General features: G+C 45.0%; 1 protein-coding gene across 1 annotated transcript in view; it reads right to left on the reverse strand.

Moving 5' to 3' along the window:
* The window catches only part of CNKSR1 (connector enhancer of kinase suppressor of Ras 1), a 74,674-nt gene extending 57,834 nt beyond the window's left edge, over window positions 1-16,840 (reverse strand). Inside the window, exons 1-4 of the mRNA XM_060784474.2 lie at window positions 16,692-16,840; window positions 7,683-7,840; window positions 5,884-6,086; window positions 3,267-3,351 (exon numbers count right to left, since the gene is read on the reverse strand). Of these exons, the coding sequence (XP_060640457.2) occupies window positions 3,267-3,351; window positions 5,884-6,086; window positions 7,683-7,840; window positions 16,692-16,743 (498 nt within the window). The 5' untranslated portion in view covers window positions 16,744-16,840. The remainder of the gene's footprint in view (window positions 1-3,266; window positions 3,352-5,883; window positions 6,087-7,682; window positions 7,841-16,691) is intronic.
* Window positions 16,841-23,037: the final 6,197 nt, after the last annotated feature.

Raw genomic sequence — 23,037 nt, forward strand, 5'->3', positions numbered from 1 at the left:
ATCTACTTATACCACTTTAAAGGCACAGAAGAAGAGCCATCATCATAACATCACCTGCTACTAAGGAGGCTGTTGAAGTCCTGAACCGGTGCTTGGCTGCTGTAACGGACTGGATGAGGGACAACAGACTGAAACTAAATCCAGACAAGACAGAGGTACTCCTGGTCAGTCGTAAGGCCGAACAGGGTATAGGGTTACAGCCTGTGCTGGACGGGGTTACACTCCCCCTGAGGGCGCAGGGTCGCAGCTTGGGAGTGATCCTGGACTCATCGCTGAGCCTGGAACCCCAGGTCTCGGTGGTGGTCAGGGGAGCTTTTGCACAATTAAAGCTTGTGTGCCAGCTGCGCCCGTACCTTGGGAAGTCTGACTTGGCCACGGTAGTCCACGCTCTGGTTACATCCCGTTTAGACTACTGCAACGCTCTCTACGTGGGGTTGCCTCTGAAGACTGCCCGGAAGCTTCAATCAGTCCAACGTGCAGCAGCCAGATTGCTAACAGGGGCGGGGTACAGAGACCATATGATCCCTCTGTTACGCCAGCTCCACTGGCTGCCGATCAGCTTCCGGGCACAATTCAAAGTGCTGGTTTTGACCCATAAAGCCCTAAACGGCTCTGGCCCAGTTTACCTGTCCGAACGGATTCTCCCCTATGAACCACCGAGGCTATTAAGATCTTCCGGGAGTGGGGGGCTCCTCTCGGTCCCACCACCCTCACAGTCACGGTTGGTGGGGACGAGAGACAGGGCCTTCTCGGTGGTGGCTCCCCGGCTTTGGAACTCCCTCCCACTAGAGGTTAGATCTGCCCCCTCCCTCCTGACGTTCAGGAAATCACTAAAAACCTGGCTCTGGAATGTGGCATTCAAGGACTGAACCTAGAACCTTCCCTATGATGAATTATGATGAACTGTGACCACGAACATGACTATGACTGACTGGATTGACGATTTGGCGTAGGAAACTGTAATGATGTAATGATAATGATGATGTTTTTATTGTACTGTGTTGTACTATTTTAATACTTGTGGTTTTTTATATGATTGTACTTTATATATTATGGGTGCCCCCGGTGGCGCAGTGGGTTAAAGCACTGAGCTGCTGAGCTTGTTGATCGAAAGATCGCAGGTTCGATTCCGGGGAGCGGCGTGAGCTACCGCTGTCAGCCCTAGCTTCTGCCAACCTAGCAGTTTGAAAACATGCAAATGTGAGTAGATCAATAGGTACCGCTCCGGCGGGAAGGTAACGGCGCTCCATGCAGTCATGCCGGCCACATGACCTTGGAGGTGTCTACGGACAACGCTGGCTCTTCGGCTTAGAAATGGAGATGAGCACCACACCCCAGAGTCAGACATGACTGGACTTAATGTCAGGGGACTACCTTTACCTTTTACTTTATATATGCTGTAAACCAACCTGAGTCCCTCGTCGAGGTTGAGAAGGCCGGTATAGAAAACCTCTAAATAAATAAATAAATCAATAATGTGTGTTGTCGAAAGCTTTCATGGTTCAGTTCACCTTGGAGGAGGTGGGCTTCACAGGTTCTTTTTACACGGTTTGCCAGGGCTTTAATTGTGCTTCTTTTTGCTTTGGATGATGATTCCAGCAGCACAAACTTAAACAATTGCAGATGAACACCAGGACATGAAATATGGCCTACAGCCCCTTATATTTATTGATGGTCTCCCATCCAAGTACGAACCAGGACTGACCCTACATAGCTTTCAAGATCAGACAGGTTGAATACCAGCCCAGTATTTCTCAATCTTCCTAATGCTGCGACCCCTTAATATCGTTCCTCATGTTGTGGTGACCCCCAACCATAAAATTATTTTCGTTGCTACTTCATAACTGTAATTTTGCAATTGTTATGAATTGTAATGTATTTTCATTTACTGCACCAAATTTGGCACAAATACCCGATACGCCCAAATTTGAATACTGGTAAGGGTTTTTTTGGGGAGGAGGGGCTGATTTTGCCATTTCGGAGTTGCAGTTGCTGGATGTATAGTTCACCTACAATCAAAGAACATTCTGAACTCCACCAACGATGGAATGTTCCTGAAACTCAACAAATGTAATGTTCGTTTGTGGGATTAACAGAACTCAAAAACCAGTGGGCCAATTGACACCGAATTTGGACAGTATACACCTAACAACCCAATGTATGTCCTTCACTCAAAAAAATTGATTTTGTCATTTGAGAGTTGTAGTTGCTGGGATTTATAGTTAACCTACAATCAAAGGGCATTCTGAACTCCACCAATAATGGCATTGAACCAAACGTGGCATACAGGACTCCCATGACCAACAGAAAAGACTACAAGAGTTTGGTGGGCATTGACCTTGAGTCTGGGAGTTGTAGTTCACCTACATCCAGAGACTACCGTGGACTCAAACAATGATGGATGTGGACCAAACTTGGCACAAATATTCCATATGCCCAAATATGAACACAGATGGAGTTTGGGGGAAACAGACCTTGACATTTGGGATTTGTAGTTACTGGGATTTATAGTTCACCTATAATCAAAGAGCATTCTGAATCCCAAAAATGACAGAATTGGGGCAAATTTCCCACACAGAACCCCCATGACCAACAGAAAATACTTAAGGCCATCCAGTCCAACTCCCTTCACCAGGACAAAAAAACATAATCAAAGCCCTCCAGACAAAGAGTCATCCAGTCATAGATATAGATAGATCGCTATGATTCACGCACACGGAGATATAGTATCATAGATTTGCAAGGGACCCCTAATGAAGGACAACTATATGTTGCATGATCCAGAGTAGGCAAACCAGACACTCTCCACATCAACACTGACAAAGAAACAGCAAGAAATACTGTTTACCCACAAGCATAAAGAAATGACATATATTAGAAACCAACACTTTCTCATTAATTTATTTTCCAGATCAACAGACTGGGCCACAGCAACGCGTGGCAGGGGACAGCTAGTAAATAAATAAATCTCTAAGGCAGTGGGTCTCAACCTATGGGTCCCCAGGTGATTTGGCCAACATCTCCCAGAACTCCCAGCCAGTTAACCAGCTATTCGGATTTCTGTGAGTTGATGGCCAAATCATCTGGGGACCCACAGGTTAAGAACCACTGCTCTAAGGGAAGTGTGAGCATTTCAAACAGTTCTCCAGATGCTGGACTCCAATTCCCATTTACTATAGGCCACACGACCTACGCCAAGGATGGTAGAGCATCAAATAGGGCACAGAAGCCCGCCTCTATAGCGGACAGCCACTACAGAGACTTACCTTTTGCACAATCTCCGCCAAGTCTCCACAGAGCCAGATGATGTCTCGGCTGGCCGAATAATCATGCAAGTGGAAGAACAGATACCTGCAAGAATATACTGGTAAGTCCTAATGCAATAGATTCCTTCAGAAATTTACTGTGCTGGCAGAAATCAAATGAACAGTGAGCCAAACCATTAAAACACACTGGGCTACTAGCTATAACTCAAAAGCCAACCTCCCATTGGGTGTCTACTGACCAAGTAGTATCACTTGGGGAACTTTGCATATTATTTTACAAAGGAAGTTACTGTTAGGCTGTTAGGAATTGTGGGAGTTGAAGTCCAAAACACCTGGAAGGCCAAAGTTGGTCCATGCCTGCTCCAAGTCCTGTAGTTTGACTTCCTAGAGAAAGCATTTTAAACTAATCAGTGAATGATCAAATCCATGAAACCAAACCCGGGAATGCGGGGGGCCGACTGTGTAACTATCTTATCTTTTTTCATCCGTCTGAAAGGAGTTGAAAAAGAAGAAATTAGACAAAATTGGAAGTTGGATGGAACAAATAAAGGAGAAGAGCAGCATTAAGGAAATCCTAGGCAAATTAAATGTATTTATTTATTCATTTACTATATTTATATACCACTTTTCTCAGCCCATGGGCGACTCAAAGCGGTTTACAGAGGCAAAATTCAAAGCCCAAAAAAATCATATTTTTTTTAAAACAATTAAAAACAATAGCATAAATATACAATCATTACAAGGTCAATAAAAGATATCATGGCTCCCTTGGGTCCAACTGGACCAATAGTTCAAAAATTGGAAAGGAAAGTGCTCAGAGGGAAGAGAAACAACAAAATTTGAAAATATAATATTAAAAGAACAGGCTAAAGAAGAAAATGAGAATCAAAAAGGGATAACAAGTATGATGCACAAAATATTAATAGAGATTAAAGGGGGGAGAAAAGGGATACAAACAAGGGAACTGTGGGAGGAAGAACTGGGAATAAAAATAGAAGAAAGGAATTGGGAAAAATTATGGAGAGCAAGACTCCTCAAGAATTTATCAATTAGGATAAAAGAAAACAACTACAAGATGGTATGGAAATGGCATCTGACCCCGACAAAGGTACACAATATGGATAAGGGTTGTTCAGAAAAATGTTGGTGGGGTTGCCAAGAAAGGGGTACATATATCCACACGTGGTGGCAATGCAAATGTTATAGTAGAAATACAAAGTATTATGAAGAAAAATAATAATATAAATCCGGCGACTATACGGTTATCTGGGTTGTTGTAGTTTTTTCAGGCTATATGGCCATGGTCTAGAGGCATTCTCTCCTGACGTTTCGCCTGCATCTATGGCAAGCATCCTCAGAGGTAGTGAGGTTTGCTGGAACTAAGAAAAAGGGTTTATATATCTGTGGAATGACCAGGGTGAGACAAAGGACTCTTGTCTGCTGGAGCTAGGTGTGAATGTTTCAACTGACCACCCGGATACCATGCAGCTGTGGATAAATCTACATAGGGACCACCAAATGCAGTATTGCCCAAACACGAATCAAGGAACATGAAAGGCACTGCAGACTGCTTCAACCAGAGAAGTCAGCCATAGCAGAGCACCCGAGGAACCAACGTGGACACAGCATATTATTTGAGAACACAGAAATGCTGGACCACACCAACAACCACCATGTCAGACTACACAGAAAAGCCATTGAAATCCACAAGCATGTGGACAATTTCAACAAAAAGGAGGAAACCATGAAAATGAACAAAATCTGGCTACCAGTATTAAAAAAAACTCTAAAATTACAACAGCACAACAACAGAGAGGAAACAAACAAGGGCATCTAATCACCTCTCAACAAAAGTTTGCTCGAGGCACTGTCAGGCCATTATATGCTAATCAAAGTGGTCAGTTGAAACATTCAGACCTAGCTCCAGCAGACAAGAGTCCTTTGTCTCACCCTGGTCATTCCACAGATATATAAACCCTTTTTCCTAGTTCCAACAGACCCCACTACCTCTGAGGATGCTTGCTATAGATGCAGGTGAAATGTCAGGAGAGAATGCCCCTAGACCATGGCCATATAGCCTGAAAAAACTACAACAACCCAGTGATTCCGGTCATGAAATCCTTCAACAATACATTATACTGTTATCTATTTATTATACAGATGAATGGAAGGAAGATGAAAATAATCTATAACGTTAACGGCTGCAAGGCTACTAATAGCAAAATATTGGAAAGGAAAGGTGGAAATTAAGATAGAAGAGTGGTACAAGGAAATTTGGAAATTAGCAATAAATCAAAAATTAACATGCAATCTAAAGGTCAAAAAAGGCCTAAGGAAGGATAATGATTTTGAAAATATATGGAAAATATTTATTAAGGAAACATTAAGGAAAGAAGATGGGAACCAACTCCCACCAGAAGAAATGAGGTTTTGGTGGGAGCATAAAGAAAAGAAGAACTCCAGAGATGGAGCGCACAAGGAGTAGCACAATGGGGGAAAGGAGAAGAAGTAATTATATAGATTGTAGAGATTTTTTTGTAATGAAATGGATATAAATGCAATAAAATTATTTTTAAAATATGAACAAAACTCATATCTCAATCTCAATAATTACTACCTGTTGAGCCATAAGAAGAGACCTTTAGCTGCCCCGATCAGCTCTACAATGCAGGCCAGGAGGTCTGAATTCGGCTTGTCAACAGCGTCTCCATTGTAGGTGCTGACTTTCCGGCGGCTCAATATGAACACCTGGATGGTCCGAATGATCCCTTGGAGCTTCTCTGTGAGCGTCCGCAGGCTCAGCGACGACAGCTCATAGTTCTAAGGAAAGGAGTAGAACTCACTCAGCATAGCAGGAGATAATATATAGACTGAGGGTGGGAAAATTAGTTTTAAAATGACATCTCCCAGAGTCAGCATGGTCACAAAAGCTTGTAGTTTTTTTTAAAGCAATAATTATAATGGCTGATATTGATGAACTGCTACTCCTGTTAGCAGAATGGCTGGAGTAGGTAGGCATCAGAGCAAAATAGTAGAAAAATAAGTAAACAAACAGGGAGCCCCCAGTTATACAATGGGTTAAACCTCTGAGCTGCTGAACTTGCTTATCAAAAGGTCGGCAGTTGGAAACCGGGGAGTGGGGTGAGCTCCCACTGTTAGGCCCAGCTTCTGCCAGCCTAGCAGTTCGAAAACATGCAAATGTGAGTAGATCAATAGGTACCGCTTCTGCAGGAAGGTAACAGCACTCCATGCAGTCATGCCGGCCACATGACCTTGGAAATGTCTACGGACAACACTGGCTCTTAGACTAGACTTAAGGGGAAACCTTTTCTCTCTCTCTCTCTCTCTCTATATATATATATATATATACACTAACCGTCCCCTGCCACATGTTGCTATGGCCCCGTCTGTGTATATATGTTTTGTGTGTGTATATATTTGTGTTTATGTGTGTGTATAAATTTGTGTATATGTGTATTTATGTGGTTTTGCGCATGCATTGTAATTGTTTTTGGGTTGTTTTTTTTTTTTTTTTTTGCTTTTTAGGTCTCTTCCACTGTGTTTTTCAGTGTTTTTATGAGTGATGGTCACTCGTTGGCCTGATAGGTGTATTGTGTCCAAATTCGGTGTGAATGTGTCGCGTGGTTTTTGAGTTATTTATTTATTTTTCAAACTTATATGCCGCCACTCCCCTGGGGCTCGGAGCGGCTTACAAGAACAGGCTAAAATCTAACACAATTTAAAAGCAATTTAAAACCATTTAAAAACAATTTAAAAACAACAATATCCAAGATCAAAGGCCTGTTGAACATTACATTTTTATGTATATAGATACTAGCTGTCCCCTGCCACGCGTTGCTGTGGCCCAGTCTATGTATGTATGTGTTTTCTGTGTGTATATATGTGTATATGTGTGTGTATTTGTGTATATGTGTGTGTGTGTGGTTTTGTGCATGTGTTGTAATGTATTTTTTGTTTTTTGGCTTTTTAAGTCTCTTCTGCTGTGTTTTTCGGTGTTTTATGAGTGATGGTCACTCGTTGGCTTGATATGTGTATTGTGGCCAAATTTGGTGTCAATTCGTCTAGTGGTTTTTGAGTTATGCTAATCCCACAAACGAACACTGCATTTTTATTTATATAGATGGAGCCCCCGGTGGCACAGTGGGTTAAACCCCTGTGCCGGCAGGACTGAAGAGCGACAGGTCGCAGGTTCGAATCCAGGGAGAGGCAGATGAGCTCCCTCTATCAGCTCCAGCTCCTCATGCGGGGACATGAGAGAAGCCTCCCACAAGGATGAAAAAAAAAACATCAAATCATCCAGGCGTCCCCTGGGCAACGTCCTTGCAGGCGGCCAATTCTCTCACACCAGAAGCGACTTGCAGTTTCTCAAATTATATATATATATAAAACACTCACCAATATACAGAGCTGCTCCACTGCTTCCAGAAGCAATTCCTGATGGCCAACACGTCTCACACCCAAAACCTCCAGGTCCCGATAAGACAAACGGAGCAGCCTCTTCCCATTCAGGCCCCACGTCTCAAATGGGTAGTCTTGTAAGACCGGATCCAGTCCTAAACATGGGAGACAGAAGCATTCACTTTCCTCTCTTCTATGAAACTCCCACAGTAGATTGGCAGACACACAAGGGTGAGAACCTGAGTCCTTAAAAGTACTATAGGCTCTCCGGATGAGGCTGCATGTCTGCCACTTCAGATCCCATATCAAACACAAGAAATATATACATGCCCAAGCTATGCCTCTTACAGAGAATGATCCCCCAGCAATTAGCAATCCTTTACAGGCAGTCCCCAAGTTACAAATAAGTTCTGCGAATGTGTTCTTAAGTTGAATTAGTATGTAAGTCGGAACAGGTACATTTTTAAAGTCAAAAATATATCTATCATTTAGTTTGGACAGCCTAGGGAGTTAATTAGGCGATCCTTCGTTTTCCGAGGAGGATTGTCTTCCAATATTCTTGTGGGTCCGTATGTGGCTGTGGAGCCCTATTCTTGCTCTGCATCTTCTTCTGCAGTGAGGGCATTGGTTTCCAGGTGGAAGGCGGTCTCGGTCGGCTTGATGCGCCTTCCTCTTGGCACGCTTCTCCCTTTCGCCCTCCATTCGTGCCTCTTCAAATTCTGCAGCACTGCTGGTCACAGCTGACCTCCAGCTGGAGCGCTCAAGGGCCAGGGCTTCCCAGTTCTCAGTGTCTATGCCAGAGTTTTAAAGGTTGGCTTTGAGCCCATCTTTAAATCTCTTTTCCTGTCCACCAACATTCCAGTTTCCGTTCTTGAGTTCGGAGTAGAGCAACTGCTTTGGGAGACAGTGGTCGGGCATCCGGACAATGTGGCTGGTCCAGCGGAGTTGATGGCAGAGGACCATCGCTTCAATGCTGGTGGTCTTTGCTCCTTACAGCACGCTGACGTTTGTCCGCTTGTCTTCCCAAGAGATTTGCAGGATTTTCCGGAGGCAGCGCTGATGGAATCGTATTGTCGAAGGCTTTCATGGCCGGAATCCATGGGTTGTTGTAGGTTTTTCCGGGCTATATGGCCATGTTCTGGAGGCAATTTTTCTCCTGACGTTTCGCCTGCATCTATGGCAAGCATCCTCATTACCTCTGAGGATGCTTGCCATAGATGCAGGTGAAACATCAGGAGAAAAATTGCCTCCAGAACATGGCCATATAGCCCGGAAAAACCTACAACAACCCGCTGATGGAATCGTTCCAGGAGTTGCACGTGTCTGTAGACAGTCCACGTCTCACAGGCATATAGCAGGGTTGGGAGGACAATAGCTCTGGCTGGTGTCTGCTGGAAGGGTTAACACCACTGTGGTGTTTGTTTTGCCACCTGTTCAGAAGATTTCACCTCACTTTCTGATAAATGAATTTAGAAAACTTTGGCTTGTTGTGGAAACAAGGATTGGTGAGAAAGCTTCATTTGAGACCCCTTCTCTCCATAATAATAACAACTCTTCCAGGAATTGATTTCCCTTCCCAGAGGTAGGCTTCTCTCACTTCTTGTTGTCTCACCTTTGTTCTTAACTATGAGTCATTTGTAAGTCGGATGTTTGTAACTTAGGGACAGCCTCACATTGTGGGGCAAACTCAATAGTGAAACAATCATTCTTAACCGTGTTTAATGCCACTACGAAGATTGTATGCACATTTCCTACCGGAAGCTGTTCAACCAAATGACACCTCCCTCTTTGTAAATAAACACACCATTCCTGGTATATAAATATCACTGTTTTCAAACTCTGTTCTAAAAATTTGCACGGATATAGAAGAAGTTGATAATTGTTAATCATTTGCTTTAAGTTTGAAATTAACATTCAGAGGAAGAAATATATCAAAAGTGAGACTCACACAGCCTTCCAGATCAGTGTTTCTCAACCTGGGGGGTCAGGATCCCTGGGGCGGGGGGGGGGGGGAGTCATAAGGGGGTTTCAGAGGGGTCACCAAAGATCATCAGAAAAAAAATATTGGATAAACTAACTTTCTTATTAAAGAAAAATTTGGGAAATCCGATTAAATATACAGACTGGTCCAAGTTTGAGGAATATGAAAAAAATGGGAAATTAAAAGAATGAATAAACAAGAACCGACTGAGTTCATTTAAACGTTATGAAATATTACCCTCACTATACAGATAATTTATATAGAGACAAAGGTAAACCTGGAAAGGACTAGATGGCAGTCACCAAGAATTTTATGTTATTTTTTATTTTTATTTTTCTGGACAATCTTTTGCATAAACTCATTTTTTGTTTTGTTTTGTTTTTTCTTGTTTTGTTTTTTTCTCCCCCCCCCCCCCCCATTCTATCTCTCTATAAGGTTTCCTACTTTTCTATCATTTAATGTACTCCCACTTTACTTGTATTAGAAAAATATATTTTCCCCTCCCTTTCATAGAATCATAGAATCAAAGAATGATAGAATGATAGAGTTGGAAGAGACCTCATGGGCCATCCAGTCCAACCCCCTGCCAAGAAGCAGGAATATTGCATTCAAATCACCTCTGACAGATGGCCATCCAGCCTCTGTTTAAAAGTTTCCAAAGAAGGAGCCTCCACCACACTCCGGGACAGAGAGTTCCACTGCTGAACGGCTCTCACAGTCAGGAAGTTCTTCCTCATGACTATGAGAGCCGTTCAGCAGTGGAACTCTCTGCCCCAGAGTGTGGTGGAGGCTCCTTCTTTGGAAGCTTTTAATCCTTGTTTCTCCCTTCACTCTTATTCCCTAATAAAAATATATATTTTTTTAAAAAAACATATATTCTATGATTCTATGATTTCTGATGGTCTTACGAGGAGGATGAAGATTCTCCATCTGTCCTTCTCTTCCTTTTTTTGGAAACAGATAGAGAATCCTCCCACTAAAAGCTCTCCTCCGCTGTGATTGGGCAGCCTCTCATCCAAGGGGAGGGCTGTTTCTGAGATTTCAATCATGGGAAGAGGGGTGAGCACGTGCGCTCGGCGTATGGTGTGTATGTGCTGGCAAGGGAGAGCATGCAAGGCTGGAGGGAGGCTCATGCCAGTGAGTCCCTTCAAGGCATGAGGGTTCTGTGTGGGAAGTTTGGCCCAATTCTATCGTTGGTGGGGGTCAGAATGTGCTTTGATTTTAGGTGAACTATAAATTCTAGCACAACTCCCAAATGTCATGGTCTATTTTCCCCAAACTCCATCTATGTTCATGAGCCCCGGTGGTGCAGTGGGTGCAGTGGGTTAAACCCCTGTGCCGACAGGTCACAGGTTCGAATCCGGGGAAAGGCAGATGAGCTCCCTCTATCAGCTCCAGCTCCTCGTGCAGGGACATGACAGAAGCCTCCCACAAGGATGATAAAAACATCAAATCATCCGGGTCCTCTGGGCAACATCTTTGCAGACGGCCAATTCTCTCACACCAGAAGCAACTTGCAGTTTCTCAGATCGCTCCTGACACGACAAAAAAAAAAATCTATGTTCATACTTGGGCATACTGAGTATTCGTGCCAAGTTTAGTCCAGATCCTTCATTGTTTGATTCCACAGTGTTCTCTGGATGTAGGTGAACTACAACTCCAAAACTCAAGATCAATGCACACCAAGCCCTTGTAGTATTTTCTGTTGGTCACAGGAGTCCTGTGTGCCAAGTTTGGTTCAATTCCATCATTGGTGGAGTTCAGAATGCTCTTTGATTGTAGGTGAACTACAAATCGCAGCAACTACAACTCCCAAATGACAAAATCAATCCCTCCACCAACCCCACCAGTATTCAAATTTCAACGTATCGGGCATTTGTGCCAAATTTGGTCCAGTGAATGAAAATACATCCTGCATATCAGATATTTACATTATGATTCATAATAGTAGCAAAATTACAGTTATGAAGTAGCAACAAAAATAATTTTATGGTGGGGGGTCACCGAAACAAGAGGAACTGTTTTAAAGGGTCGTAGCATTAGGAAGGTTGACAACCACTGTTACAGATGTTGCTGGACTGCAAATAGCAATAGCCCTAAACCCCTTGTATACTGCCACATAAAATCCAGACTATCTTCTTTGAACTGGATTATATGGAAGCGTAGACACATATAATCCAGTTCGAAACAGATAATATGGATTATATGCTTTGGTAATGAAGTGTAGAAGGGTCCCCAGCCTCAGTGGAAGCCTCTGAACAGACCTTGCCAAGAAAACCCTGTGACAGGTTCACCTTAGGGTCACCATAAGTCAGGAATAATTTGAAAGTACACACCATCATTCTTACAACAACCCCGAGATATATATTAAATTGTACAAGGTTGGAGGAGATATCATAACATCTAGCCTCTCAGATCTGACAGATTAAATTATCATATATTGGTTCAGTGTCTGTTCTGCAAACTTGAACGGCAGGAAAAATATAACGGCATAGAAGAGGAAGTCTGAGAGATTTGCTTGAAATCTCCCTGCTTCCCTCTTTTTTGGTCTTATCTATCTCTTTGCCTCTTGGGTTGGAAATACACAGAACCTCCTCAAAAAGGAACCCCCAAAAGAAGAGAGGATTACGGCCACTTTTTGGCTACGGCCCCCTTCCGCACTCACTCGCTTGCCCTATCTACCACGTCAACACACCTGAAAAGGTCAGGGTGATTGTTTCGGGAAGTGGAGAAACTGCCATCCCACTCATTGAACCCTGCCCAGCCCAGGAATGCTTCTAATTTGGGTCGGAAAGAGAGGTCGGGCAGCTCTCCGAGCCTCTGTACGCTTTCATAGAATCGGAAGAGACCTCGTGGGCCATCCAGTCCAACCCCATTCTGCCAAGAAGCAGGAAAATTGCACTGCCTTTTACTTCTGCCTTTCGCTTCAGTCCAAGCCATGACCATTGTTGGGCATGATGAAGTCACCCCAGACCCCATTCTGGGGGATGCTTTGGCCTTTGAGATGTTTCCTAATAATCCCCAAACTTTACTTCTCCACCTGATTCAACTCCCAGAAGCCAACTGCTGACTTGGATGATGATCTGGGATTCCAGGAGCTGCAGTCCAACAATTCCTGGAAGACCAGAGTTTGGGATAGACTCTTTTTTGAGTCCCCTTTGGGGGGAGATAAAGTGGGGTATAAATCAATATTTATTTGTCATGTCAGAACAACCAGTCAAATTATATTACATTTCTAACAGAACAAAGCAAACAAGCAGATTACAAAATTTGTGAGTATGAGAGTTGATTACATGTCCTTTGACCAGTATCTGGCCACTTGGAGTGCCTCTGGTGTTGCTGCAAGAAGGTCCTCCATTGTGCATGTGGCAGGGCTCAGGTTGCATTGCAGCAGGTGGTCAGTGGTTTGCTCCTCTCCACACTCGCATGTCGAGGATTCCACTTTGTAGCCCCATTTCTGAAGGTTGGCTCTGCATCTCGTGGTGCCAGAGTGCAGTCTGTTCAGTGCCTTCCAGATCGCCCAGTCCTCTGGGAGACTTCGAAGGCGCTGAACAGACTGCGCTCTGGCACCACGAGATGCAGAGCCAATCTTAAGAAATGGGGCTACAGGGTGGAATCCACGGCATGCGAGTGCGGAGAAGAACAAACCACTGTCCACCTGCTGCAATGCACCCTGAGCCCTGCCACATGCACAATGGAGGACCTTCTTGCAGCAACACCAGAGGCACTCCAAGTGGCCAGATACTGGTCAAAGGACATTTAATCAACTACCAAGTTTGCAAAATCTGTGTTTTTTTAAAATCTGTTTGTTTGTTTTGTTCTGTTAGAAATGTAATGCAATGGTATGGTTGCTGATGACACCGATAAATAAATAAAATAAATAAATAAATAAATAACTCAACTCACTTCTGACATGATAAATTAAAAAATGCTATGGGATCTTGGGAGGGAGTTGTAGTTGGACAAGGTCTCGTTATTTATTATTATTGTTATGTTTACTACATTTCTGTGTACAAACCCACACGATCTCTTTGATCATCTGCACTCCCACCTACATAGCAAGCACGATTGGTGGGGACGAGAGAGAGGGCCTTCTCGGTGGTGGCCCCTCAACTCACTTCCTAAGGACATCAGGCATGCCCCAACTCTGGCAGTCTTTAGGAGGAGCTTGAAAACGTGGTTATTCCAGTGTGCCTTCCCAAAATAATGAACCCTTAGCATTATGTCCTCTAAAGCACTTTATACTGATTTAGGACTGCTTGTACGTTGAGCTTCCTCTATCAGCTCCAGCTCCTCATGCGGGGACATGAGAGAAGCCTCCCACAAGGATGATAAAACATCAAAATCATCCAGGCGTCCCCTGGGCAATGTCCTTGCAGACGGCCAATTCTCTCACTCCAGAAGCGACTTGCAGTTTCTCAGATCGCTCCTGACACGACAAAAAAAATTGCTTGTATTGATGTATTGTGGACTCGGCCTCATGTAAGCCGCACCGAGTCCCTTGGGGAGATGGAAGCGGGGTATAAATGAAGTATTATTATTATTATTATTATTATTATTATTATTATCTCTCCTGAAGGAGATACGCGACCCCCCATTTCTTTCTCCCTGGTTAATTGGTTTTGTTGGTTTTTAGTTAATCATTTCCATATCTATATAAATAAAAATGTAATGTTTGTTAGTGGGATTAACATAACTCAAAAACCTCTGGATGAATTGATACCAAATTTGGACACAAAACACCTACTAACCCAAGGAGTGGCCATCACTCAAAAATTGATTTTGTCATTTGGGAGTTGTAGTTGCTAGGATCTATAGTTCACCTAAAATCAAAGAGCATTCTGAACTCAACCAATGATGGAATTGAACCAAACGTGGCACACAGGACTCCCATGACCAAGGGAAAACACCAGAAGGGTTTGGTGGGCACTGACCTTGCATATGGGAGATGTAGTTCACCTACATCCAGAGAGCACTGTGGACGCAAGCAATGATGGATCTGGACCAACCTTGGCACAAATATTCCATACGCTCAAATATGGACACAGATGGAGTTTGGAGGAAATAGACCTTGACAATTGGGAGTTGTAGTTACTGGGATTTATAGTTCACCTACAATCAAAGAGCATTCTGAACTCCACGAATGACAGAATTGGGGCAAATGTCCCACACAGAACCCCCATGACCAATAGAAAATACTTAAGGCCATCCAGTTCAACTCCTTTCACCAGGGCAAGAAAACGTGATCAAAGCCCTCCTGACAAAGACCCATCCAGCCATAGATATAGAGTAGGCAAACCAGGCACTCTCCACATCAACACTGACAAAGAAACAGCAAGAAATATTGTTTACCCACAAGCATAAAGTAATTACATATATTAGAAACACACACACAGATAGATAGAATCATAGAATCATAGAATCAAAGAGTTGGAAGAGACCTCATGGGCCATCCAGTCCAACCCCCTGCCAAGAAGCAGGAATATTGCATTCAAATCACTCCTGACAGATGGCCATCCAGCCTCTGTTTAAAAGCTTCCAAATTTATTATTTTATTTATTTATTTATTTACTTTGCTTCTATACCGCTGTTCTCAGCCCGAAGGCGACTCACAGCGGTTCACAAGACACAAAACACAGCAGAATTCAAACATCAATATAAACAGTTAATAACCTAATCTAATACACAATTAATACACAATTACTATGATAACCATTCACTAGCATCTCATCACTAAAAACATGATCCAGATTCGTCATCCATTGTTCCATTCCTATGTCATTACCAGTCTTGCACTAATTATTCGAACGCCTGCACAAATAACCAGGTCTTTACTTTTTTGCGGAAGACCATTAGCGATGGTGCTAATCTAATCTCTGTGGGAAGGGTGTTCCACAGCCGGGGAGCCACCACCGAGAAGGCCCTGTCTCTCGTCCCCGCCAGCTGTGAAGCTGGCGGGATCGAGAGCAGAGCCTCCCCGGAAGATCTCAAAGTCCTGGTGGGTTCATAGGCCGAGATGCGGTCGGAAAGGTAGCTTGGGCCGGAACCGTTTAGGGCTTTAAAGGTCAACACCAGCACTTTGAATTGAGCCCGGTAGCAAGTCGGCAGCCAGTGGAGTTGGTGCAACAGGGGGGTTGTATGCTCCCTGCGTCCTGCTCCTGTTAGTATCATGGCTGCCGAGCGTTGGACTAGTTGAAGCTTCCGAGCTGTCTTCAAAGGCAACCCCACGTAGAGAGCGTTGCAGTAATCTAGGCGGGATGTAACCAGAGCGTGGACTACCGTGGCCAAAGAAGGAGCCTCCACCACACTCTGGGGCAGAGAGTTCCACTGCTGAACGGCTCTCACAGTCAGGAAGTTCTTCATGTTCAGATGGAATTTCCTCTCTTGTAGTTAGATATTCCAGAGATAGATATTCCAGAGAATATAGTTGGGAAAAGGGAATGTAGGGTACTTGTGTTAGTGATAGTAAATTAAGTCTTAACGAATACGTAGTAAATCAATGAGGGGGAGGAAAGTGGTATAGAAGGCATGGGGAGAAGCATTATATCACTTTTTTTGTGTGTGTTACATCCAATTCTCAAGGCTCTTCGACACAATCCTAAATCCCAAAATTTCAAGGCAGAAAATCCCACATTATCTGAGTGTGGACTCCGATAACCCAGTTTAAAGCAGATCTTGTGGAATTTTCTGCCTTGATATTCTGGGATATAGGGCTGCGTGGAAGGATTCTTCCATAAAGCCAAATAATCCAGAATATCAAGGCAGATAATCCACAAGATCTGCTTTGAACTGGGTTATCTGAGTCCACACTGCCATATCTCCCAGTTCAATGTGGATTTTATACAACTGTGTGGAAGGTAATCTGTTACCCCAAACACTCATTACTTGTGAAACTAAAGTTTTGTAAGTTCCATATATCCTCCTTATGAAGGGGGGAAATATTATTATCTTCCCCAGGTAACAACACACCTGTCCAAGCCAGGTTGGTGTTTTCCCCCCTTCCCAGTCCCACCTGCCCCTCTCACCTCTCATCCAAGTCACCACCTTTTGAGGATTCCAGTTCGAAATAGGCTCCATGATCCCTTCTGGATCCCTTTTGGAAAGCCTTTCCCTGCCAGAGGCGATCCCTGATCAAACTAGAGTCACACCTGCAGGTCCCAGCAGGTAGCCGCACTTCTGATTGGCCCCACGCCCCTGCCACTCAAGCGCCTGGGCCCGCCTCCTCTGCAATGTGGGCTGCCACCTCCTTTCCCTTGTTGTCACGCCTTTGCAAGCCTTCCATACCAAACCAGTTTCTCCACCTCGCCTTGACTTTTCTTAAAGGGGCCGCGCCTTGGAAGAAGAGCTCCAGGCTAAGATCCTGAGTGCATTGAAAGGGAGAAAGTGGAGTCAAACTGCATTAATGATACAGAGCAGATACAGCCTAGGAAATGACAGTCTAATAAGTGTTTATGCAAAATTGCCTTGGGACAGGCCAGCAAGGCTTGACTGGAGACAATGATGCCAAGAAGGGCATGCTGATTAGAAAACCCCAAAAATCATATCTCCACTCTGCCATAGAAACCCATTGAGTGGCTATAGGCAAGTCACATTCTCTCAGCCTCGAGGAAAGGCCTATAGCCACTCAATGGGTTTCTATGGCCGAGCGGAGATGTGAACCCAGCTCTTCCAGAGTCAGGGGCTTCATCTACATTGCACCTTCATTGCTTACTTACTTACTTACTTACTTAGGCGATCCCTCATTGGACGAGTAAGATGGTCTTCCATGATGGGTTTCCTTGTGGGTCCGTATGTGGCTGTGGAGCCCTATTCTTGCTCTGCATCTTCTTCCGCAGTGAGGGCATTGGTTTCCAGGTGGAAGGCGGTCCCGGTCGGGGTTGGCTTGACGCGCTTCCCTCCTGGCACGTTTCTCTCTTTCACCCTCCACTTGTGCCTCCTCAAATTCTGCAGCACTGCTGGTCACAGCTGTCCTCCAGCTGGAGCGCTCAAGGGCCAGGGCTTCCCAGTTCTTAGTGTCTATGCCAGAGTTTTTAAGGTTGGCTTTGAGCCCATCTTTAAATCTCTTTTCCTGTCCACCAACATTCCTTTTTCCGTTCTTAAGTTCGGAGTAGAGCAACTGCTTTGGGAGACGGTGGTCAGGCATCCGGACAACGTGGCCGGCCCAGCGGAGTTGATGTTGGAGGACCATCGCTTCAATGCTGGTGGTCTTTGCTTCTTCCAGCACACTGACATTTGTCCGCTTGTCTTCTCAGGAGATTTGCAGGATTTTCCGGAGGCAGCGCTGATGGAAACGTTCCAGGAGCTGCATGTGACGTCTGTAGACAGTCCACGTCTCACAGGCATAGAGCAGGGTTGGGAGGACAATAGCTTTATAGACAAGCACCTTGGTCTCCCTACGGATGTCCCGGTCCTCAAACACTCTCTGCTTCATTCTGGAAAATGCTGCACTTGCAGAGCTCAGGCGGTGTTGTATTTCAGCGTCGATGTTGACTTTGGTGGAGAGGTGGCTGCCAAGGTAGCGGAAATGGTCCACATTTTCTAATGTTACGCCATTAAGCTGTATTACTGGCATTGGAGAGGGATTGGCTGGTGACTGCTGGAACAGCACCTTGGTTTTCTCAATGTTCAGTGACAGGCCAAGCTTCTCATATGCTTCTGCATATGCTTCTTCATTGCACCTTCATTGCATCTACATAAACACCTTTGCAGAGGTATATGAGAAGCTCGGCCTGTCATTGAACATTGAGAAAACCTGTGGTGTTGCACGCTGGGCCTATGACAGTGTCTGTTGCCAGAGGCGGCCCTAGGTAATTTTCAATGGTAAGTAAACAGTATTTTGCCCCCCCCCAACCAATCATTGATATATATTTTCTGTTCGTCGTGGCCATATTTGGTTCAATTCCATCATTGGTGGAGTTCAGAATGCTCATTGTAGGTGAACTATACGTCCCAGTAACTACACTTGCCGCACTTGCTCTCTTGCCTGGCCCTCTTTGAGTCCGGAGGCGTGCCTGAAGACCCCCGGCGTGTGCACCAAAAGTCACCTCTTCTCCTGACTTTCTCCTCAGCCATTAGGACCAAGAGAGAGAGAGAGAGAGAGAGAGAGACAGAGGTGGAGATGCCCACCTTTCCTGAAGGTAGGCGCAAAAACAAAGGAGGGAGCGGAGGTGGGAGATACCTCCAGCCGGAGGTGCTCTCTCTCTCTCTCTCTCTCTCTTTTGGCTCTGCTCGCGCACCCGGTCGCCGGGTGGAGCAGGAACGAGAGGGGCTAGGCAAGGCTCAAGGGCCCGGCCCCTTTGGGAAGAGGATCGCCCGGCAGTGAGGCAAGAAAGCTGAGGCTCCCCCCGGACTGCTAGGGCTGTTGTGAGCTGAGGGGGCGCTCCTCAAGTGGCGGTCGAGGGGCATTTACAGAGGCACCTCTGCGCCCCTGGCAAAAAAAAGTGTTCTGCGACCGCTTACTTCGCGTAATGGACGAGCCGCCCCTGTCTGTTGCCCAATGGGACGCTGGAGTGCCTCAGCTAAAGGGTCCCATAGGTTTCCCAACACAAAGTTCGGTAGAGGCTCAAAATAGGTTCAATAAATTTCTTTATTAAGGCTTAAATCTTCGAACAAACGAATTAAATGCTTTATAATCTTGAAAAACTAGTAGCTTTCTCGATCTGCCGACAAGGGACAGGCAACTGCTTGATAAACTGTTCCTTTCCTCTTTAGGGAAACCTTCTGACCCCTCCTTGGGCAATCTTTCTTTACCCTGCTGGTGTGAGGCCCCAACTTCCGGCCCCAAGCTGTGTTATGGGTAGCCCAAGTGGTCCCTTACCAGGCAATGGTTGCTGTAGATCTGCCAAGCTGGTGTCCTGTAGATTTGTCCCACGAAGGCCATGGAACCATTCCTTTATTTTCCAGCAAAGCTGGCTGTATTCCTCCAGCAAAGCTGTGGAACTGTAACTTTACTCCCCAGCAAAAGCTGTAGAGGTTTTCCTTTTTCCCCAGCAAAAGCTGTAAGAAGTGAAGCTTTTTGCAGATGGGACAAAGAAAAGCCCATACATCCTGCTGTAAGGCTCCAAACTATGAGACTGAACTAAAAGTCCCCTTTCCCCTCCAAACCTGGGGAAAGGGGCGGATCTAAAGGCTCTAACCACGATTGATAGGTTGTTGGCCCTATGACTGCAACCTGGGGAAAGCTATCCAATTGCAAAATGCATGGCCCAAACTAACAGTGCAAGAAAAGGAACTCAAATCTCCTGGCACAGCTGTGCCAGCACAAAACCAAAGTGCTCTTCCAGCAGTCACCAGCCAATCCCTCTCCAATGCCAGAAATACAGCTTAATGGTGTAACATTAGAAACATTTCCGCTACCTTGGCAGCCACCTCTCCACAAAAGTCAACATTGACACTGAAATACAACACCACCTGAGCTCTGTGAGCGCAGCTTTTTTTCTGAATGAAGCAGAGAGTGTTTGAGGACAGGGACATCTGTAGGGAGACCAAGATGCTTGTTTATAAAGCTATTGTCCTCCCAACTCTGCTTTACACCTGCAAGACGTGGACTGTCTACAGACGTCACATGCAACTCCTGGAACGCTTCCATCAGTGCTGCCTCTGGAAAATCCTGCAAATCTCTTGGGAAGACAAGCGGACAAATGTCAGCATGCTGGAAGAAGCAAAGACCACCAGCACTGAAGCGATGGTCCTCCGCCATTAACTCCACTGGACCATCCACGTCTGGATGCCTGACCACCGTCTCCCAAAGCAGTTGCTCTACTCCGAACTCAAGAACGGAAAGCGGAATGTTGGTGGACAGGAAAAGAGATTTAAAGATGGACTCAAAGAAAACCTTAAAAACTCTGGCATAGACACTGAGAACAGGGAAGCCCTGGCCCATGAGCGCTGCAGCTGGAGGTCAGCTGTGACCAGCAGTGCTGAAGAATTTGAAGAGGTATGAATGGAGGGCGAAAGAGACAAACCTGCCAAGAGGAAGGCACTTCAAGCAAGCCCCAACCGGGACCACCTTCCACCTGGAAACCCATGCCCTCACTGCAGGAGAACATGCAGATCAAGAATAGGGCTCCACAGTCACCTATGGACCCACTGCCAGTACACTGATCTTGGAAGACCATCCTACTCGGACAACGAGGGATTGCCTAAGCAAGTACTACATTGCAGAACTGATGCAGTTTTGATACCCCTTTGACTGACATGGCTCAGTGGATTTGTCATTTTCTGAGGCACCTGCACCCTTTGACAGAGAAGTCAAAAGTTCTTGTCAAGCTACAGCTCCCATGACTTGGTAGCATTGCGCCATGGCCATTAAAGTGGCATCAAACTACATTAAGTTTATATTGTAGATGTACCCATTGCCCAGGTGGCACAGTGGGTTAAAGCACTGAGCTGCTGAACTTGTTGACTGAAAGGTTGCAGGTTCGAATCCAGGGAGCGACGTGAGCTCCCGCTGTCAGCCCCAGCTTCTGACAACCAAGCAGTTCGAAAACATGCAAATATGAGTAGATCAATAGGTACTGCTCTGGCGGGAGGGTAACGGTGCTCCATGCAGTCATGCTGGCCACATGACCTTGGAGGTGTCTACGGACAATGCCGGCTTTTCGGCTTAGAAATGGAGATGAGCACCAATCCCCAGAATCGGACACGACTGGACTTCATGTCAGGGGAAAACCTTTACCTTTTACCCATTACCCAACCCTCAAACCACTCCACCACCAACAAATGAGTTCTCTCTGCTAATCACGATAATAATAATAATAATAATAATAATAATAATAATAACAATCTGACTCTCCTCACAGCTCAAGGTGGGGCACAACACAGTTAAAACACATCACCATAAAATACATACATTAAAACAAATCAGCACAAAATGGTGAAAACAGAAGAATGGCCTTCCTCAGGGGTGCATGCTTGCTCCATCAATGTTTAACATTTACACAAATGATCAACCACTGCCAGAAGAGATAGAGTTTCGTCTATGCTGACAATCGTGCCATCATGCCCAAGGTGCTTGTTTATAATGCTATTGTCCTCCCAATCCTGCTATACGCCTGCAAAACGTGGACTGTCTACAGACACCACACTCAACTCCTGGAACGATTTCATCAGCATTACCTCCGGAAAATCCTGCAAATCTCTTGGGAAGACAAATGTCAGCACGCTGGAAGAAGCAAAGACCACCAGCATTGAACTACGCCGTCAACTCCGCTGGACTGGCCATGTTGTCTGAACGCCTGATCACCGTTTCCCAAAGCAGTTACTATACTCCCAAATCAAGAACGGAAAACAGAATGTTGATGGATAGGATAAGAGATTCAAAGATGTGTTTAAAGCTAACCTTAAAAACTATGGCATAGACATTGAGATCTGGGAAGCCTTGACCCTTGAGCACTCTAACTGGAGGTCAGCTGTGACCTGCAGTGCTGTGGAATTTGAAGAGGCACGAGTGGAGGGTGAAAGGGAGAAATGTGCCAAGAGGAAGAAGCTGTGTCAAGCCAACCCTGACCAGGACCGCATTCCACCTGGATATCGATGTCCTCACTGTGGAAGAACATGTGGGTCAAGAATCCATAATCATCTAGATATCCACCGCCAAGACTCTATATTGGAAAGCCATCATACTTGGACAACTTGGGATTGCCTAAGTAAGTCAGTAAGCAAGCCATCAAGGCTCAAGCAGGGAGCTTTGAAATAGTTGAACTTCTTTAGGTGCTCTTACTTCCTATTACAGTGAAAACCAGCTGATTCCTAATCCATCTCAAACGTAGACGTGTGCTTTTCACCTTAAGAACAGACAAGCATCTCGGGCACTGAGGATTAACTGGGAAGGAATCCCACTGGAGGACTATAGCACACCCAAAATACCTGGGAGTCACCTCTGACTTACAAGAAGTACTGCTTGACTATCAAGCAAAACGTTGGTGCTAGAAACAATATTGTACAAAAGCTGACCACAAAATGCATACATTAAAATACATAGTGCAAAGGGTTTAAATAGAATACAAATAATATGATTAAAACGCACATTGAAGGTAAATTAAAAACCCATAGTTTAGGTTTTAAATTTAGGCTGCAAGTGTTCAAACAGTGTTTCACAATCTGAGGGTCAGGACCCCTGGGGGCGGGGGCACAAGGGGGTTTCAGAGGGGTCACTGAAGACCATCAGAAAACATATTTCTGATGGTGCTAGGAACCCCTTTGGCAGAGTAGGCTGAAGATTTCTCTGCCTGTCCTTCCCTTCCTTTTGGAAACAGATGGTGAATACCCCCATCAAAAGCCTCTCCTCCTGCTGTAATTGTAAGTGAACTATATATCTGAGCTATACAACTCCCAAATGTCAAGGTCAATTTCCCCCAAACTCCACCAGTA

This window comes from Anolis sagrei, chromosome X (assembly GCF_037176765.1).
Source record: "Anolis sagrei isolate rAnoSag1 chromosome X, rAnoSag1.mat, whole genome shotgun sequence".
Taxonomy (NCBI): Eukaryota; Metazoa; Chordata; class Lepidosauria; order Squamata; family Dactyloidae; genus Anolis; species Anolis sagrei.